We start from the raw sequence: 19,047 nt of genomic DNA, 5'->3' as shown, positions 1-19,047 counted from the left end.
AATGTGGAAGAAGGGACAATCTTTAAGGGTTAAAAATCGAAAATTAAAGGAAAGAAGAGGAGGAAGATCCGTACTACTGAAATTGGTCGGAATTCATGTTGAAAACTGATTAGAGAAATTTGGAAAGCCAGCAGGCGGGCGCGTGAAAACAAGGAAGCATCTAAGATTCTGCATCCCTGAACAGAGCTACCACTATACCCACGGATTAATAATTCAATCGTTTATTTAAAACTGGACGAAAGAGGCAAGAAATTTTATGCCTGAACTTCTCATCTTAGCTATGACAAATTTTGCGATCCCTACAACATGTTTTGCGCTGACATAAACCCTCTCTCCTTGTATTCAAAAGAAGAAATAAGAAATAAGTTGGTAGGTAAGAGCAGAAGGATATCAACAAATACTTATTGTGCACTTAAAACAAGAAGAAGATAAACCAATGGAGCAACAGGAGGAGAAATAAAGTAATGTTTAACTTGTCGCACCGTTACAAGTTTTTCAAGGAGTATTCTCACATTTAATAGAATATTTTTTCTCTCAACGATGACAAATAAGACATTGCTGTTGCTGTGATCAATTGATTTAGTTTGAACAATATTAATGGAAATCGTTTTTCAAATATCCTAAAATCATGAAATCAGTGTATCTCTTCACGAGACTCGGTTGAATTTTGCTCGATTCAGACCAATCAAGGTGTGGTCAGTACGCACGATTCTCTTTTGTAGACCGATTTGATCATTATTGATGAACTTTGAAGCAGTTCATGTAGCTCCCTCCGTATTTATTTTACTTTACTATTCGACATGTATTCTCGAGTAAGGTGGATCGAAAACGTTAACACCTCAAACTATTTGACTGTGAAGCAAACGCTTGAAAATTGTCAGATGGCTTAAAAAATGCAGTTTTTCAAGTTTATTTTTATTATCATGGTCGAAAGTTATTTTTGTTAAATTTTCACCTGCTTATCAGCCATCTGCCTAATTTGGGTCTATTTTTTGTATAAATATTTTTATGGATTATTCTCCATAATATTCCTTTCGGAGATTCCTTGACTGTGAAGTTAATCGAAACTTAGAGGGAGGTGGCATGTCGCTCTTGTTTAAAACTGCTGAACATGCAGTGTCATAGATTTAGAGATTTTTGTATTGTTTGAATTTTATTGCACTTTCGTGTGTTGTTATTTCACAATTAATAAAAATGATTAAAATATTAAGTTTGAAAAATTGTATTTAATGTGTTTGTTGTTTCTTTATATATTTAACTTTAATCCCTTGCTAATAGGAGTGACAAAACGGTCTTTAGTTTCTAATTTCTCGAACGAAAATACATAAAAATAGCACCTTGACCACTATGAGGTTGTGAAGAAGCTACCAAAGGTTCATTTCCACGCATTAGGCCTGTTGAAAACTCCAGACGGAGCAAAAATGAGTTCTTGCTATTACAAAATTGCTAAAAATTCACGATGAGCGCATCACGAAAGTATGAAATTCACAGCCTAACTTCACAATCTGTATAAGAAATCTGCGTTTTTTCAAGCTTTCCGCTTCAAAAACGACACAACGGTACAAATGAACATTTCACAAGAGGAGGCGTTCCATCCAACTCTTGCGCAATAGGATGTCACGTAATATTCAACATGGCTGACGTACCGCGCGCAAATCGCGAGGAAGCACCATGAACTTGATCGACGTAAGGAAATTGAAAATGTAAAGACGCCGGTTCATGAAATCCCGTCTCATCACGTGTGTTTTGGCGGGTTGGCGTCGATCTTGTTGTTGAATATTGCGTAGCACCCTAGTGCGCAAGGGTTGAATGGATCAACTCCTGAAACGAAATGCTCACCTGTCCCGTTGTATCGTTTTTGAAGCGGGACGCGTAAAAAAGCGCATATTTCTTACAAGATTGTGAAGTTAGGAGTGTACTTTAGACTCCCGATGCGCTCATCGTGATTTTTAAGCCATTTTGTATAAGAAATAACTTTTCTTTTTGATCTAGCTAAAGTTTGCAAAAGGCCTATTTGTGCACCAAAAATATGGTCTCATAGTGGCATGGTTGTGCTCTCGTATTATTTCGTAATATTCAGTTCGCCTTATGTCTAATCGCGATTTTCAAGAATCTACGGCCTGAAATTATATTCTGAGAAACTGCAAATTCTTAGACTTTTAAAAAGTAAATATGTTAATTTTTTGTGATTTTACTTCGATTTTTGCATTCAATTCAAAGCACCTCTTATAGTTTTGGTACCCTTACTTCAATTTTGCCTCGGGATGCTTGGCATCCTCGCAGAACCTCCGATGTTTCTTTCTTAGCTTTCGACACGGAAAGATCACTTAATGCCCGAAAACATATTTTTCTCCATCTGATTGCATTCATTTACTTTCATTTTTCTGAAAGTTTATGGATTTTCCATTAACACAACATACTTTCTACATTCTGTTAATCACAGCGCTGGTTAGTTTTTCTCCAAAATATTATATATCATCTAATCGGATGGACTTTTCTGGCAATACCGTAAACCAGAGGCTTGAGGACGCAACTAACCTTAAGTAAACAGACTTTCCGGTTCTTAATCATCATCGACATCCCTGTACTTCAATTTTATTAAAAACATCACCTCTCTTTATGTTTAATATTGATTTTAATTTAAAATATTATTTGTCTTACCATCGTATCCGATATATTTAACTCGATTAAAAAAAAAAAAACCTCTTTTCATTTGCTGTGAACGATGCCCAGCATGACTGGTGGGTTTGTTTTAGATCTTGTTTTAGACCCTTTTCGAACAATAAGAGCGTGGTTTTTACTCACTCATGGTTTGATTTTATTCGACTGGGTTGTGAAAAATCGGTAATCACTCGTAGTGTGCGCGACTGCCAGCGCTACCTATCAGTGTAGATTGCATCAACTCAGTCCAACTCGGTGGAGGCATGGCCGTGCTCCGAAAGTCCGTGCTCTGCAGCGTCTGCCACAGTCTTTGATAAGACCTTCCGTTGGCTATCAGACGGCCGCTGAGCCTTGCGGAAATATAGATGATACTCAATGTGTCAATAGTACGAAGATATGTTAAGGAGTACGGTCCAACTTCGGGGTGCACGACGGCAGTTGCCAGTTGCCTTGGCCCCTTGAGGGCGCCTCGCCGGCCAGCCCGGCCTTACTTACTTACTTACTTACTTACTTTTACTCACTCATGGTTTGATTTTAGAGATCAAATCAATGGCAACACTGATAAAAATGATTAACAAAATGAAAATCTTCGTACTTTACATATTAAATGTGGGATACTCACCCATTTACATATTGGTGGGTTTACATGGAGCTGAAAGACTTTTCAGACCCTCAGAGACGTCTTCAGTACCTTGAGGATCGAACTTTATTTTCGATTTTACTGTACTACTCAACCAGCAATGTGTGGGTACTACAGATCTCTAAGTCACATATGTTGACTGCTGAAAATATGTGAGAACTTCCCCATCTTCCATCCAGCACAGCTACTTTGAATTCAGCAATTTTCAATCTATTTTCATCATTCGTCTCACCGCTTAGTGAGGGTGTTTTCTAAGGTACATATCCATGCCTTTTTATTTCCACACTTCTAAAATAGTGTATACAACATCGCCCCGGTGTTTTCTGTGTTTCAGTCGAATTCCAGCCGCATGATGACGGATCGCCGGCTTGCACAGTGTTTAATTGTACTCGTCGAGGGAAAGTCAGTCCGACATCTCGATGATGTACCGACCACTTCTGACCCGCCAAATACCAGTGACGTTCTTTCTGATACGGACGAAAGCGACCTTGCTAGAAGGTCGGTACTACTGAAAACTCGGACAATAACCGTGGAAGCCTACCTCCAAGGAGAGAAGAGATCTTTCGCTCTGTTGCCGGAGGCCCTCACGGCGCAACACCCTACAATCCTACAACGACTGCGCCAGTTAGGAATCCTCACCCTCGACGACGAAGCCGTCTCCTCCATTTCACCAAGTGAGATTGTCCGCATCGTCGAGGTCCTGCTCGACGAAAATAATTCGAATCCGCTTGATAAGTTGTACACCGCAGGCTACGGAAATGACTTCACCATTGCCCGCCTCTTCAGTGTAAAACCTTGGCGCATCGATGAATTCAGGTACAAGTCGATCCGTTCTGCAGTCGACGATGCGAATCTCGGAATCATCGACCGTCTTCTGAGCAGCAGACCCACAGCAATCAACTGCAAATTCGGGCCGAACTTGCAAGGCACGTTGCTAGAAATGGCCGCCAGGCTGGGTCATCTAGCACTTGTAAATTTGTCATTGAACCACGGTAAAAAGATGAGATTACGGGAGGGCATTCCTGTGCATCACGCTGTTAAGGCGGGCTCACCTGCCACGGTTCAGCTGCTTGCAGAAGCGGGCGCTGATGTCAACAAAACTGACTCCGTGCATGACACACCTCTTGGGTTGTTGGTCGGTCCCCACCACCTAGACGATTGCACAAAATTGGACCTAGCTAAAATGTTGGTGAAGTACGGGGCCGAACCACTTGCACGCCGTGGACCGACTTCGAATCAGCATATTTCGCAATCAATCCTATTATGCTGTTCCTATAATCTTGAGGATGGATTGTTTTCTTACTTCCTTCGGACCTGCTTCACAGAGCCGAGAATTTTCAAAGACGTACTGGTTCACAGAGCATGTGTCCAGTGGTTCGGCCAATCTCCTCTTGAGATCATTAACTTCCGCAAGAGATTCGCTGAACACGTTGTCAAAATAACTACCCTCTTTCGCAGCTCAGACCTTGACGAGGATCTCCCCTCTCTGTGGTCCGACGATTTGACCGGGCTCGCCGAATTCAAGGGCAAGTGTGAAGCCGAAATTCTATGTTTGAGAAATACCAAGTTCGCCAATACCCACTTACCCTTATTCGATTTATTGAGAAGCTCCGACCGTAATGTATCACGCCTTCTCGGGAACGAATCAGTTCTTCAAGAAACCTCACCTGGTCGTTGGTCGTCCGTCTGGTTCCGGTTCCCCCTTTATGGTACCATGATGAACGAGCGCATTGAAAAAATTAAGAGCCTCAATGTGTACCTGTCGGAAGCTAATAAAAGTTTTGAGTCGTTGTCCAGGCATTTTAAAAGTTTACCCGACGAGATTAAAGAACACATCCTTCGTCTACTCAGCTACACTGACCTTGCGAGGTTGAAGAGAGCTGGTACGTCCACCGACCAACAAATTAAACTCGAGCTCTAAGTTACAAGCGACATTTTATCCCGTCGATTCCTAAATATTATTAATCGTTCCGAAAGGAATGAGAAGTCTATTCCACCTACAATAATCTTGCAACCATTACTTGACCCGTCGAATATCTCGAAAGATATTAATAATAACTCATGCCTTTGCGTCTAGGGTGTCCCAAAAGAACTGCACGTTTTCTTCGGACGAACAGTAGCAGGTATGCGGTTAGTGTAACGTTAAAGTGCCAGTAATATCCCATGAAGCAACCCGAGCTCAACAGGTCAAAAAGTGACCAAGTTACAGCGGCTTGTAAATGACATTTAGAGCTGATCCCTTCATGATTTTCGGAATTTTTTCTGAAAGGAAAAATCCATACATTCTTTGGTGACCTAGGGTGTAGGGTTGTTTTGAAATGTATTTCACGTTTTATTGATTTCTTTTACATTTTAAGTTACGTTAAGTCTTGGCAATGAGTCTATTAATACATTCAAATTACCTAATCTTAGGTAGTACCAAAGTTTAGTCTTAAATGTAGGTATTGTAGTTCTATTCTTACCTATTTTGAGTTAATTTACGACTAAAATTATTTACAATGAAACGAAACTAGAAAAGTACCGGTTTCGCCCTGGGGTACTACACCAGCTTGTTGTTGTTGTCGTGGTGGTTGCAACTGGGCCATGCGTGATCAGGTGATTTCCTGGTGGAGGAGTCACATCTCCTTCATCCCTAACCACTTTTTGGCAACATGCTCACACGGTGTCATCATTACAAAGCAGTGACGTTGAACGACAACATGTTTCGAACTTCATCGTACCGCGGCGTTCTGTCTGTAGAAGTTTTGACTCTGTAATCTCAGTTTCCTTTTTTAAAAAAAAATGCTAAAAATACATGAGGGTTCATCTTGACATACCATTTTCAAATCACAGTAGCCCGGTCAATTTTGAATCTAGAGAGCTCGGATTGGTCTTGCTCTGTCGGCAATTACTAGCATTTTAACGTTACTTAAAGCGCATTTCTGTATCCACAGCCTTTCGTCCACACGTTCCAAGGAAACACGTATTACTTTTGGGACACCCTGTGTATATAAATGGTGGAAAATGGAGGCAAAAATAGTGACAAAGGCTAAGAATTACACTCATTGTCGTCGACTCTGTTGGTTGATTTTTTGGACTCGAAAAGAAAATATACTAGAAAACGACACAGAGAAAGAGTTTGAAAACTTTGATAACGGCAAATGTAGATTTTATTCAATGTTTGCGTCCTTTATCCCGCAGTATGAAGAGCAAATTAGTGGTTTCATCAGGGTTCGCTTTATTTAACCAGTCATTGTGTCCTATTGAATATAATACGCCATTTACTTTTGCTTTTAAGGTACAGCAGTTGTGGCAGAGGCTAAAGCCTCTGCCATTCTCTCTGAATTTCCCTGTTATAGAGTCTTCGTTAAAGAAAGCTTAAAATAAAAGTTGTTCAATCATTTTCCTCGTTAAAGAAAGGTCAAATTAAAAGTTGCAAAATTACTTTGAATTTATTTCGATAAACCAGAATATAGGAATCGCTTCCATGTTAGCATGAGTTTGCGGAATGTTGACTACGGCACTAAAACTGTCCACATGGTTTTTGTGAGCTCCTCGAGCTCTTTACGTAATTAGCGTTTTTGTAGATGTACGTTTACATGCAAGGGTTTAAAATTACGTCGCCGACCTACACTCAAGCAGTTCAGTTTTGTATCGTTGTTACTGTAACTGAGCGTACAACACGACACAACATAAAGAATTAATCACACATACATTTTTGCCGGAAAAATTATTGCAAAATATAGAGAAACTGATTGCGGAATGTTTGATTCGGTCGCCTAATCCTCCAGCATTTAATACCTCAACGATGCATGGCACTTGTAATGACGAGGAAGAATCCAAGGTCGTTGAAGTTGGTTGAACTCAATTGCATTAAATTCAACAGAGAAGGATCACGCCGAAGCAAGCTAAAACTATGAAAAAGACTAATGAAAGACTGGAATGAGACTTCCAACAAGAAGTCTCATTACATGAGATCTAATGTCAACGACACATTTTTGTTCTTCTTATTACTCTCAAAATAATTTTAGTCGACTTTAAACTTTTTGGCAGGGGAGCTTAAACCAAAGTGGTACCGAAGCTTACTCCTAACTCATTTTTTAACCTACATTTGTCTTGAATCATCTAAGTTTAAGACAGTGGTGTGTATTGTCCTTTAAATACTGAAAGCCAGTCAGTGAAAAGATGTCAACTTTCTTCAGCCAAGAAGCGATGGTTATATTTGACCCCTCTATTAGAAACTACGTCATCAGAGCGGAAATACTATGGTTTTGGGGTTTCTCCTAAAGTTATCAGAATGCGGATCATAGTAACGCTGCTCGCTCTACCTTCACAAGATCAAGTTTCAATCTCCAAAGGTGTCTCGGCATTCGGACGAACCTTTCCGGCAGTAGTCTAGCCGGCGGACAACCAATTCTCCAGGTTATCTGACGATAATACGGGGAAATCCTCGAAATGAAGAGCTGAAGAAGTCGAGGGAAAATTTACCTTATTTTTCTGAACATCTAATAAATCGTCAGCACTACTCGGAATTGTAGAAGGATCTTCAAGTGTCGGGGAATGCTAGTCAAATTTATGGATGAAGATTTTAGATGCAAGTGCACCGCTTTAACGCCGCCACTTCGATTTTTGTTTCAGCCACGAGGGTTCAACTTGATCATGCTCACCGTAGCTGAAGAATCACCCACAATCAAAGTCCTGCTTCTGCTCGTTCCAGATCGGATAGGCACGAGCCTAGACGGTGGGCGGCGCTTGCGAAGCACGCCCGCTGCCCCCCTCCCACCGCCGGTGGGCGTAGCGCTCCTCCCCCAGAACTTCAAGAACCAGCGGCCGGACATCTGCGACCTCTTCCGACGCCGCGGGCTTCCGGTCGCCAACACAGTCGCCGACCTGACTCAACTCGACCTGCCCGCAACCGACCCCCGGCTGGACATGCTTGAACTCAGCCTGGACGCTCGGTCCGCCTCCATGGACCCTTTAACACTCTTCAACATTCTGGGTGACAACCGGCAACTCGTTCGTCTTCTACTTAGCCCGACCTCTGTCCAATACCGTCGACGTTGCTGCAGCTCTAAATACTGCACTTCATTGAACCATTGGGCCACTTGTCGAGGACGATCATTCCTCGACCGAGACAATTTTCAAATCCTACGCTACCTGATTCTGCTCCGGGTCGAACTGACTCACCGCGACCCCACATGTGGTACTCTACTTCACTTAGCCGCCAAGAGAGGTTACGAACGTATCGCTAAGTGTATATTGCCTCCTTACAATCTCGATCCCAACGCCCAAGACCTTAACGGCCGAACTCCCCTTTTTTGGGCTCTTGAAAAGCAGCACGGTGGAGTCCGAAATTTGTTGTTTGCCCTCGGCGCCAACATCAACCACAGAGATCGGAACGGACAAACAGTCTTGCACGTAATGATGTCCCTGCGGTACACGATGGCATCTTATCTCATCGCATACAACGCAGATCCAAACGTGGCGGACAACCAGGGCCAGACGCCCCTCATCCTGGCAGCTCGCGAGGGCTCCGTCGAGGACGCCAGGAGTCTTCTGGACGGGGGAGCCCGGATCGACGCAGTAGCCAACGACGGCACGACGGCGTTCCACGCGGCGTTGTGCGGGCGCCACTACAACCTCTTCCGGTTCCTCCTCGAGTACGATATCCTGCACATCCTAACCGCGTTGAGGATGGAAGTCGGCTTGTTGTTGAACCCGGTGAACGTACCGAACGTCAGGTTCCTCCAGCGGGCCGCCAAGTTCCTACAAGATCACCTCGTCAAGGTCCTGACCTTACTACAAGACTACCACTATACGTTTGACTTTCTCGACTTCTTGGGTGACGTGAGCGATCTGCGCGCCAGGTGCTCGGCGGAGGCCGCCGCTCTCCGGGCGGAGCAGGTGTGTCCGGGGGTCTCCTTGTTCAACGTCATGACGATGGACATGGGACGGCTCGTGGGTCTCCTGCGCAACGGGGCTGTGGCCCGGCGCATTCGCAACACTGACCGGGAGAGGTTCCCTGTCTACGGCAACATGCTCAAGTACAGTTTCAACCGCGGGATCTACCGTAAGAGGCTTCTCCGAGAGGGTGTCAACGCCTGTCATGTCCTGATACCCCGATTTCGGGCGCTTCCGTTGGAAGTGTGGTTCGTCGTAGTGAGTCATTTGAGCAACCGCGAGTTGGAATATTTGTCGTTCCAAACGCATAAATAGATCTCTCCCCCTTCGTGGTGGAACCGTCCCTCGGAATCCCGCCGTGAGACGCAGCCACGCTACGGGTTTCCGACTGAGAAAGATTAGATTCGTTACCACATTTCTACGGCAGATTAGTTGCACTGAGGTATTAGTTTTATCGAGACAGTGACAAGGAAAGCTTTAGTTGTGATAAGTGATAGTAGAAGTTTTCTTTTCGCGGTGAGATGTTTTTGGTTGTGCTAACCCTAATTACTGGGATAGTGATGTGAAACAGCCACATTTACATTGAGGGTTTAAAATATGAAGCCATTTGCAGAAGTGATGGACTCCTAACGGAAGTATGTTGCATAGAAACGCACATGAAATCGCAATGAGAAGAACATGGAAAGAATGAGAAAAAGAAAAGAAAGGTGCTAGTAGAAGGAGACAGAGTTATAAGAACCATTTGAAGACGAACAAAGTAAGAGTAAGGGAGAAACGAAGAAAAAAGGGAAGAATTTCATTTTATTCTTTTCTTCCTTTCTCTTTTTATTCGTCTTTCTTTTCCTTTTTCACATTTTCCTCCTCACACCTTTTCTTCCTATTTCTAATGTGTTGCAATGTGACGTAATTATGCTAGGAGTTTTAAGCCAATAAAATTGCTCTGCTGGCCTGTTTCAAAACACGACGAATGCCTTTCTCATTGTCAGTGCAACATAAAACTGCTAAGGATACTTTTTCTTTTGTTGTGATGAATCCCGTTTCTCTTTTTGAAGTCAAGTGCCATTAAGTGCATTTTAACCTTACCGTAAGACTGTGATATTACTTTCGTTTTTATTGAGAATCCGAATGAGACCGAACAATTTGCTTGTTTAGTTTTCTTTAAAAAAAAATAAATGAAAATAAAGAAACGAAGAAAATAATCTAAAATATGTCACTTAATTTATGTTTTTCTCGAGAAAATTAATAATGTATCAATTTTCTACTCTCTACACTGGAAGAAAAAGTTGAACATTTTGCAGCGATGCAAGTCCTTTGTTGAATGGTAACTAATCATTCCTCGCAAATTTTCCTCAATTTTTACGCATTACAATAAATATTCATGAGCGATAACTTACAAAATTTGATGGATTGTTTATCATCCTAACACTTTAAACCACCGGACATTTTGACTCCATTCTCCAAGCACGTGCTTCGCAGTCTAGCATCGACGCTTTTTAGAATCTGAAGAGGTCTCTTTTGATTTTCGCAGTAAAATATTTCTTCACGAATGATGCATTTTAACTGCGCAGCGAATTATTTTTTCCCTTTTAATCGAGCTCTGTCCGAAGTTCTCAGGTGATGAAATGACCAAGTTTCAGACCGCACCAAAAATGTTATCACCTATCGCTAGGTCATACGTCATTTTTCCTTTGTTGTTTCTCCACCGTCTTACTATTTTATTTGCTCCCGATTTTTTCCATTCACTTGTATCGGATTTCTCAGCCTTTTATTCAAACTTCTCGTGTTCATTTTTCATAATTTTGTATTACATTATTTCGTACCATAATAAATATTTTTGTTCTTTTATCCCCTAGAGAATTTTACCCATGTATATTCTACACCAGTAAAATTTTACCAACCTTTAGGTTTAATGATTACAAATGGAAAAGAGAGAACTCACCACCCTGAATTGTCCTAGCATAGACCGAAAAAAGTATGGTTTAAGCGACAATTATATACTATCACCATTCATCAACCGATTCTACGCAGGAAAGACCGTATATCAGATCGCATGCACCCAAAGTATGATAAATGTTATCAAACGTCTGATTATCTTTATCCTTCAGTAGAATTGTCAAATTTCAAGTGGACTAATGATAGAATGTCAAACACTTACTTTTGTTACAATCCACTTGCCTTACTTTCATTTCAGAGTAACCGTCAAACGTACATCATAGTGAAGAAGTGGATATTCTCCAAAGTTGGCACCACTATTTTCCCTTCTTTTCAATCAGTGGTGAGGCGTGAATAATCGATTGTTATTTCCTCATTTGCAGCTATGGTAAAGAATCGATTATTAGGATGTTCGTTGCAAACACCCTGTTAATCAGTCCTTTTCCATAGGTTTAAATGACAGATCAATCGATCGACTCAGCGCGCGCCTCTGATGTCAATCAATTGTGGGCGAGTCAGTAGGGTGGCCCTTATTTTGGACTTTTCCGAATTTTTGAGGTGCGACCCCCTAAAAGGGTGCCTTTTGGTAAGTAAAGGATGGCAAAAAAAAAAAATTCGCGAAAAAAAATTTTTAAGTGGTGCCCCACGGGCGTTAAAGTTGGGACGCGCGTAAGCGTGATTTCCGCAGATCGCGGTTTTTTACGATTTGACGCCTCGCGCAAGGGATGATGAAATTGACTTAGACTTATGAAAACTTGGTAACTTACTTAACTTTTTACGTACTTTCACGTGGTGACAACAGATTTTTTTAAAAAATTTTAGAAATTCGATTTTTTGCCCCGTAAAGTTGGGGAAAAACACGATTCTTGACCATCGAAACGCGCGAAACGCACATTTCTTCAATTCGGCGCGTCTGTTTTGGCATGATGAAATCGACTTAGACTTATGAAAACTTGATAACTTACTTAACTTTTTACGTACTTTCACGTGGTGACAACAGATTTTTTTTTAAAATTTTTAGAAATTCCATTTTTTGCCCCGAAAAGTTGCGAGAAAGCGCGAATCGCACATTCCTGCAATTTTACGCGTCGCCTCAAATATCGTGTAGTTCACGTAGAAATTTGGAATTTCAGTAAGGCATTAATCACTTGTTAAGTTACTCGGCGATTATGATACCATGATTTGTGTAAAAAATGTCAAAAATCCGATCTTTTCTATTCAGAAGAGACTGCACTGAGTTGAGAGCGCGAGAAGCAAAACACGTTGAAACGCGTTAAGACACGAATGAACATGAAAAATCTAGATCGACGGATCTCTCATCATTTCAAGAATTTGTCTGATTCAATTCAGTTGCTCGTTTATGTCTCAACGGGAATGTACGTTCGAAGTGCAATGAAAGTCGAAAGTGTTTTTTAATTTTAATTTGAAAAATGTCCCCGCAAACTCGGAGGAACACCGATGTGTATTTAATAGGGAGTTATTTTTCTCAGATAGTTGGGAGCAAGTTGCCTTCAAATGGAGACGCTCTAAAAGTTTTGTTTTTTAATATTCGTGAAGTCAAACATTCTTTACGCGAAAGTGCACATTTAGTCATTGATGAAATTTTATCATTTTGGAATAAAGCTCGTATTCCAACGAAACATCGGAGTGATTGCGTGAAAAAACTTGTCAACAGTGACACTTTAAAGTTTTTTACAAAATTCGGTTTGCCAACAAATTTTCTTCAAAAGGACCCGTCAACTTGGTGCAATGACGACGAATACAAAAGTATTTCCAAAAAAGTGTGTAAATTAAAATCAGTAAATGATGTGGCTGAACGGGGTGTTAAGTTGATCGAAGAATACAATGGTAGGCTAACAAAAGATCCTGCTCAACAACAAAATATTTTAAAACTCGTAGAAGACTACAGAAAAAATTTCCCCGAGTGCACCAAAGAAACCTTGTGTCAACCTCTACTATGAAAGTGTACTCTTATTTCCAAAGAATTAAATATTGTGTTTTTACTTGATTAAATTACCCTGTCTCTTTTTGTTTCACATAATCATCAGATAATATGTGAATGCACAAAAGATCTAATTTGCAACCGAAAAAAGACGCTCTGCAAAATCATCAGCGCCATTTTCCGCGAATCGCGTATTCTTGTAATTTAGAGGGTAAAAACGATCGGATTTTTGACATTTTTTACACAAATCATGATATCATAATCGCCAAGTAACTTAACAAGTGATTAATGCCTTACTGAAATTCCAAATTTCTACGTGAACTACACGATATTTGAGGCGACGCGTAAAATTGCAGGAATGTGCGATTCGCGCTTTCTCGCAACTTTTCGGGGCAAAAAATGGAATTTCTAAAAATTTTAAAAAAAAATCTGTTGTCACCACGTGAAAGTACGTAAAAAGTTAAGTAAGTTATCAAGTTTTCATAAGTCTAAGTCGATTTCATCATGCCAAAACAGACGCGCCGAATTGAAGAAATGTGCGTTTCGCGCGTTTCGATGGTCAAGAATCGTGTTTTTCCCCAACTTTACGGGGCAAAAAATCGAATTTCTAAAATTTTTTAAAAAAATCTGTTGTCACCACGTGAAAGTACGTAAAAAGTTAAGTAAGTTACCAAGTTTTCATAAGTCTAAGTCAATTTCATCATCCCTTGCGCGAGGCGTCAAATCGTAAAAAACCGCGATCTGCGGAAATCACGCTTACGCGCGTCCCAACTTTAACGCCCGTGGGGCACCACTTAAAAATTTTTTTTCGCGAATTTTTTTTTTTTGCCATCCTTTACTTACCAAAAGGCACCCTTTTAGGGGGTCGCACCTCAAAAATTCGGAAAAGTCCAAAATAAGGGCCACCCTAGCGAGTCAGTCTGTAATTCGGTGTACATCGATTAATTTGTATCACATCCATTTAAATAGATAAAACGGACAGAATTCGACACATAAATCTGTATCTGTATTCCTGTGTTGAATACGAGTTTTTCCCCCCTAAACGGATCCTGCTTTCATGCCTCTGAATTTTGCCAATATTATCGTGTTGAATGATTCTTCAGGCTTATGCGCAGGGATTATCGTCCTATTTTCGGCTTAAAATTCAAAATCTGCCGAAATTTTACACTTAATCGATGCGATATATCGCACGCCAATTCGACCTCGTCAGAAACCGCGATGAATCGCCTTGAGCAAATTCAGTATATGTGGGCTGAGGTCTATTTCGTTCAGTTTCAATACAACTGCGAATAAACGTCTGCGAAAACAACGTTGTTCAGGATCGGAAACGCTCTTACTACTGCTACTCTTTTTTGCACGAATAAGTTGTCATTCCTGAACAATCAGCTCATAAAATTTATGAATTCCTTTTTCTTCTTATTGCTTTGCGTGAGATCCAAAAAACCAAATCAAAAAACATTTTCGGGGTAGAAACCTCCTAACTGTCATGACCGAGCAAATCTCATGCTCGCAATGTTGTCCCTCCGGACCAAAGATAAAAATTGAATATGTTTTTGCTGCATTCTAATTTTTGATGTTAGCTAAAGAATCCCCATTTCTTTGGTGTCTCGAACAAGAACGCGGTGGAAGTCGAAGTAATGATGAAACGTATGCGAACAAGGTAGAATATTCGAGTCAGTGGCGTGGCGTGAATTGCGATGTATCGATTGCTATGCCATTTAAACCTATGGTACATAATCGATTATTTAAGTGTTCGCTGCGAACACTCTGATTATCGATCCTTTTCCGTAGGTTTAAATGGCATTACAATCGATATATCGCAAAGCAAGCCACGCCACTGATTCGAGTCAGTTGATTCGATCGTCGAATGATCATATTCATACTCATTTCTTCAACCTCTATCAGGGTGGAATCCTGAATGAGATTTTATCTGTAGGCACCTCAAAAATTACCGCGATGCTCGATAGCTTACTCGAATTCTTGATTTTTAAGGAATTTCACTTTCGGATGAAAGGTAATAGTTAAATGTAGTAAGATAGGTGTTCAAGTTCTGAAGTTACTGAAACATTAAGGAGGGCTTGTCGCTGTTCCACAGCATGTCATGACCGTCACATAATGTGCGTGGAATGAACAAGGCGTGAGAGACTTCAACGCCAAGATAGAAAAGCAAACGCAAAATCCGAATCTCGTACCATCTATTCAAGCGCATGCAACGGATGAGAGACTTCAACGCAAAGACAGAAAAGCAAACGCAATATCCGAATCTTGCACCATCTTTTTATGCGCGTGCAACAGACGAGAGACTTCAACGCAAAGATAGAAAAGCAAACGCAAAATTCGAATCTCGTACCATCTATTCAAGCGCATGCAACGGATGAGAGACGTCAACGCAAAGACAGAAAAGCAAACGCAATATCCGAATCTCGTACCATCTTTTTATGCGCGTGTAACAGACGAGAGACTTCAACGCAAAGATAGAAAAGCAAACACCGTATCCGGAGCTCGTACCATCTATTCAGATTATGTGAGTGCAACAGATGAGAGACTTCAACGCAAAGATAGAAAAAGCGAACAGAATATCGTGAAGAGAAATCGTTGTTAGTTTGGTAGTTCGCAGAAGGTGACGACATTGTTTTTATCTCTACTAAATTCGTCATGAACAATCAATTGTATGCACAGGAGTCGGACCCGCTCAAAGGGGCAGATACACCTGCGCTTTACACGAGCGTCTTGTCCCAAAAAGTAGGATCCGATCCTACTTTGAGCGAGTTGCGGCCTGATTGGCTACGAAGATCGCCGAACACGGCCGAAGGCCTACTCGCCGCTCAAGACGCGCGTCTAGCTCGCAGGTGTATCTGCCTTTTTAGTTCGATCGTTTTACGCACCTTTAAAGGTCGAAGTTCAGCGTTGCCAACTTTCCAAGATCTTCACCGGTTGACATACTGCCATGCTAAAGAAAAACGCCGTATGAACCTCCAGGCGTCGCCAAACTGTCTTTATACATATAACATGAATTCCCTGGTAAACTTATGAATATTATTCTTCCAATTTTTCAGCGAATTTTGTTCGTATTTTGATCTGAAGTTCCTGAAAATTTCAGGGAAAAATATTCATAATTTTCCTCAAGAATAAACATTTTATCAAAGGAAACTTGGCAACACTCGAATATTCGTACGGCGTTCTTCCTTAGCACGGCAGCATAAGGCCCCTATGATAGGGGTGCGGATTTTTATTATTACGTGAACTCTGGAAAGTGTAGATCAGCATGGTTACTGTTGGGAGGGTATGAATTCGATCGATCGAACGTGAATCGATCGACATGAATTGATCGACTCCGATTCGTTCGACAAATGATTAAAAAACCGGTGTCGATTCGATCGATATGAATCGATGAGAAAATAAAAACGTGAATTGGTCGACGTCAATCAATCGACACCGATACGATCGACAGTCAATTTAAAAAAAAAAAAAAAAAAAAAAAAAAAAAAAAAAAAAAAAAAAACCGTGTCGATTCGATCGACATGAATCGATCGAAAAATAAAAACGTGAATCGATCGCCGTGAACCATCGACACCGCTTCGATCGTCAAAATTCGATCGATTAACGGGCTTGACGATCGATTCACGGTTATCGATCGATTCTCGGTTTCATTTTTCGATCAATATATGTCGATCGAATCGACACGAGGTTTTTCAAATTAACTGTCAATCGAATCTGTGTCGATTGATTCACATCCATCGATTCAAATTTTTGTCGATTTATTCACATCCATCGATTCAAATTTTTGTTTTTCGATCGAATCGGTGTCGATAGATTCACGTCTTCATTTTCGATCGATTCATGTCCATCGAATCCATACCCTCCACGCTGTTGTATCACGGAGAAAAAAACTTCGTGCGTGGGACCCGAAGTTGAGGTCATATGGATCTCTGAAATTTTCGGATCACGTATCTAAAAACTTGAGGTCGAGCTGCCGAGGTTCGGGTCAGATATCTGAAGTACTTCGATATATACCGAGGGGTTCGGGCCACACATCTGAAGTACTTCGGTACATACCGAAGTGCCTCGATGTCTGACCCGAACTTCGGCAGCTCGACCTCAAGTTTTCGGATGCGTGATCAGAAAACTTCAGAGATCCATAGACCTCAACTTCGGGTCCCTTGCACGAAGTTTTTTTCTCCGTGTATACATTAATGTAAACGTAGTATGAAAATTCGGACGTTTCCCAATTTCTTTCATTTCGTATGTCTTTTTCTGGATGCAGCGAATTTTGCTCACAATTTTATCCTGTGTACCTGAAAACTCCATGGGAAAATATTCTTCTTTTCATAAGTAAATATTATATCGGATATTATCGGGTAACGTACATTGCACGCATGCTCGTAAGGTTTTTTGTCTCAGTATGTTTGAGCTAGGGTTTTAAGTGGGAACCCTTCCGTTCCCGGGAGTGGGTCACTCACAGTAGCGAGAAATGTATGATCGATTATCGATATTTCCCGATTTGAAGTTATGGTAAAGAATCGATTATTGAGGTGTGCGGTGGGAACACCCAATGTATCGACCCTATACCAGTGGCGTGGCGTGAATAATCGATTATCGATATCTCGCCATTTGAAGCTATTGTAAAGAATCGATTACTAAGGTGTTCGCTGCGAACACCCTGATAATCGATCTTTTTTCATAGGTTTAAATGGCATAAAAATCGATATATCGCAATTCACGCCACGCCACTGCCCTATACCATGGGTTCAAAGGACAGGCCAATCGATATATCGCAAAGCACACCACGCCACTGGTCACTAAACCTTGTGGTTTTCTTTAAATGTCATAAAAGTACCAGGTGAGGAGATTACGTGGTGATTTATCGCTTGTTTTTGGACCCAAAATCCTGGACGAACCCGCTTTTAAAATGTCCTAAGACTCGAATGAATTTCAAATAATCCAGAATGGCGGGAAAATGATGCACTACGGCAGTCAAATTGCTATCACCTCTCATTTTCCACCGATGTTCGTCAATATGAAACATATTTTAATGTGGAAATGTTGCATGTTAACCATAGATAACATGAATGAGATTTGATGCTATGATTGAAGCTCCGAAAATCCCGATGCTGTCGCAACGGCTCTTCCTCGCTCCTTGCTCAATAGGCAAATTTCTTACAGTCCCTGTAGTAACAATTGTCTACGTAGCAAGGAGCTTCGAAAATCTGTAACTTCTTCGAAGCTCTGTTGCGTCAACTTGACGCGTTTCTTAAAAATGTCGTGCAATTTCTGGTGCCCTTGATTTTTTGCGCTCTTTCACGTGCCGTAATCCGCAGCAAATAGCTGAGGCAAAGCGCAAAGATTGAGGCTGCCAGATTTTTTTATCGCAGAGACGTTCATGATAACGTTTAGCGCGATGTGAGTCACGTAGAGCATTGAGTTTTCATGAGCGGGTGGTTTGAATTCACGCATCAAGAATCATTGAATATCCTCGTAAGGAGTCGATCTCGGTAATTTCTGTTGTGCGCATCGTGTTTCACGTGAAATTTTGGTCAAGAAAAATATATCAGAATGCTGAAATTCGTGCCTTGTCTAGTGGTCCACTGCGAAAAACAATCTGGAGCCTCGGTACCCTATGCCAGCTTTCAGCGGTTTAACCTCATCTCCGCAGCCGGGACCGCGACTTTCGACTCCCGCCTTAGACGAGCTTTTCGGGGTGCGAATGTTGTTGACACCTTCTTTACTGCAAGGTCACGTGGTCAATAGGAACATGTAAAACGAGAATACGAAATTGCATCTCCTCAAAACCATGTTTTTGAATCTATGAAACAACCATCACATCGATTTGTCGTGTTAGATAGGCGAAGCGTAGGCCGATGAACAAGATTCTGAAATTTCGACGGAAAACCCTCGCCAGTATTCTAAAGTGTAACAAGTTGTAAGTTGTTTGCTTCATTTTTTAGTCCAACGGAGGGGGGGGGGGATTGAAGTTGCTGTAAATTCTGACAAT

At 41.3% G+C, this 19,047-nt stretch overlaps 1 protein-coding gene across 1 annotated transcript in view; it reads left to right on the top strand.

Moving 5' to 3' along the window:
• Window positions 1-19,047, top strand: part of LOC109034654 (uncharacterized) — a 71,307-nt gene that overhangs the window by 16,980 nt on the left and 35,280 nt on the right. The window contains exons 3-4 of the mRNA XM_072304460.1: window positions 3,636-5,219; window positions 7,919-9,439. Of these exons, the coding sequence (XP_072160561.1) occupies window positions 3,651-5,219; window positions 7,919-9,439 (3,090 nt within the window). The 5' untranslated portion in view covers window positions 3,636-3,650. The remainder of the gene's footprint in view (window positions 1-3,635; window positions 5,220-7,918; window positions 9,440-19,047) is intronic.

The sequence above is a fragment of the Bemisia tabaci genome, chromosome 9 (genome assembly GCF_918797505.1).
Source record: "Bemisia tabaci chromosome 9, PGI_BMITA_v3".
NCBI lineage: Eukaryota > Metazoa > Arthropoda > Insecta > Hemiptera > Aleyrodidae > Bemisia > Bemisia tabaci.
Note: the sequence above shows the minus strand (reverse complement) of the source record. Positions and strands in the feature narration are given on the sequence as shown.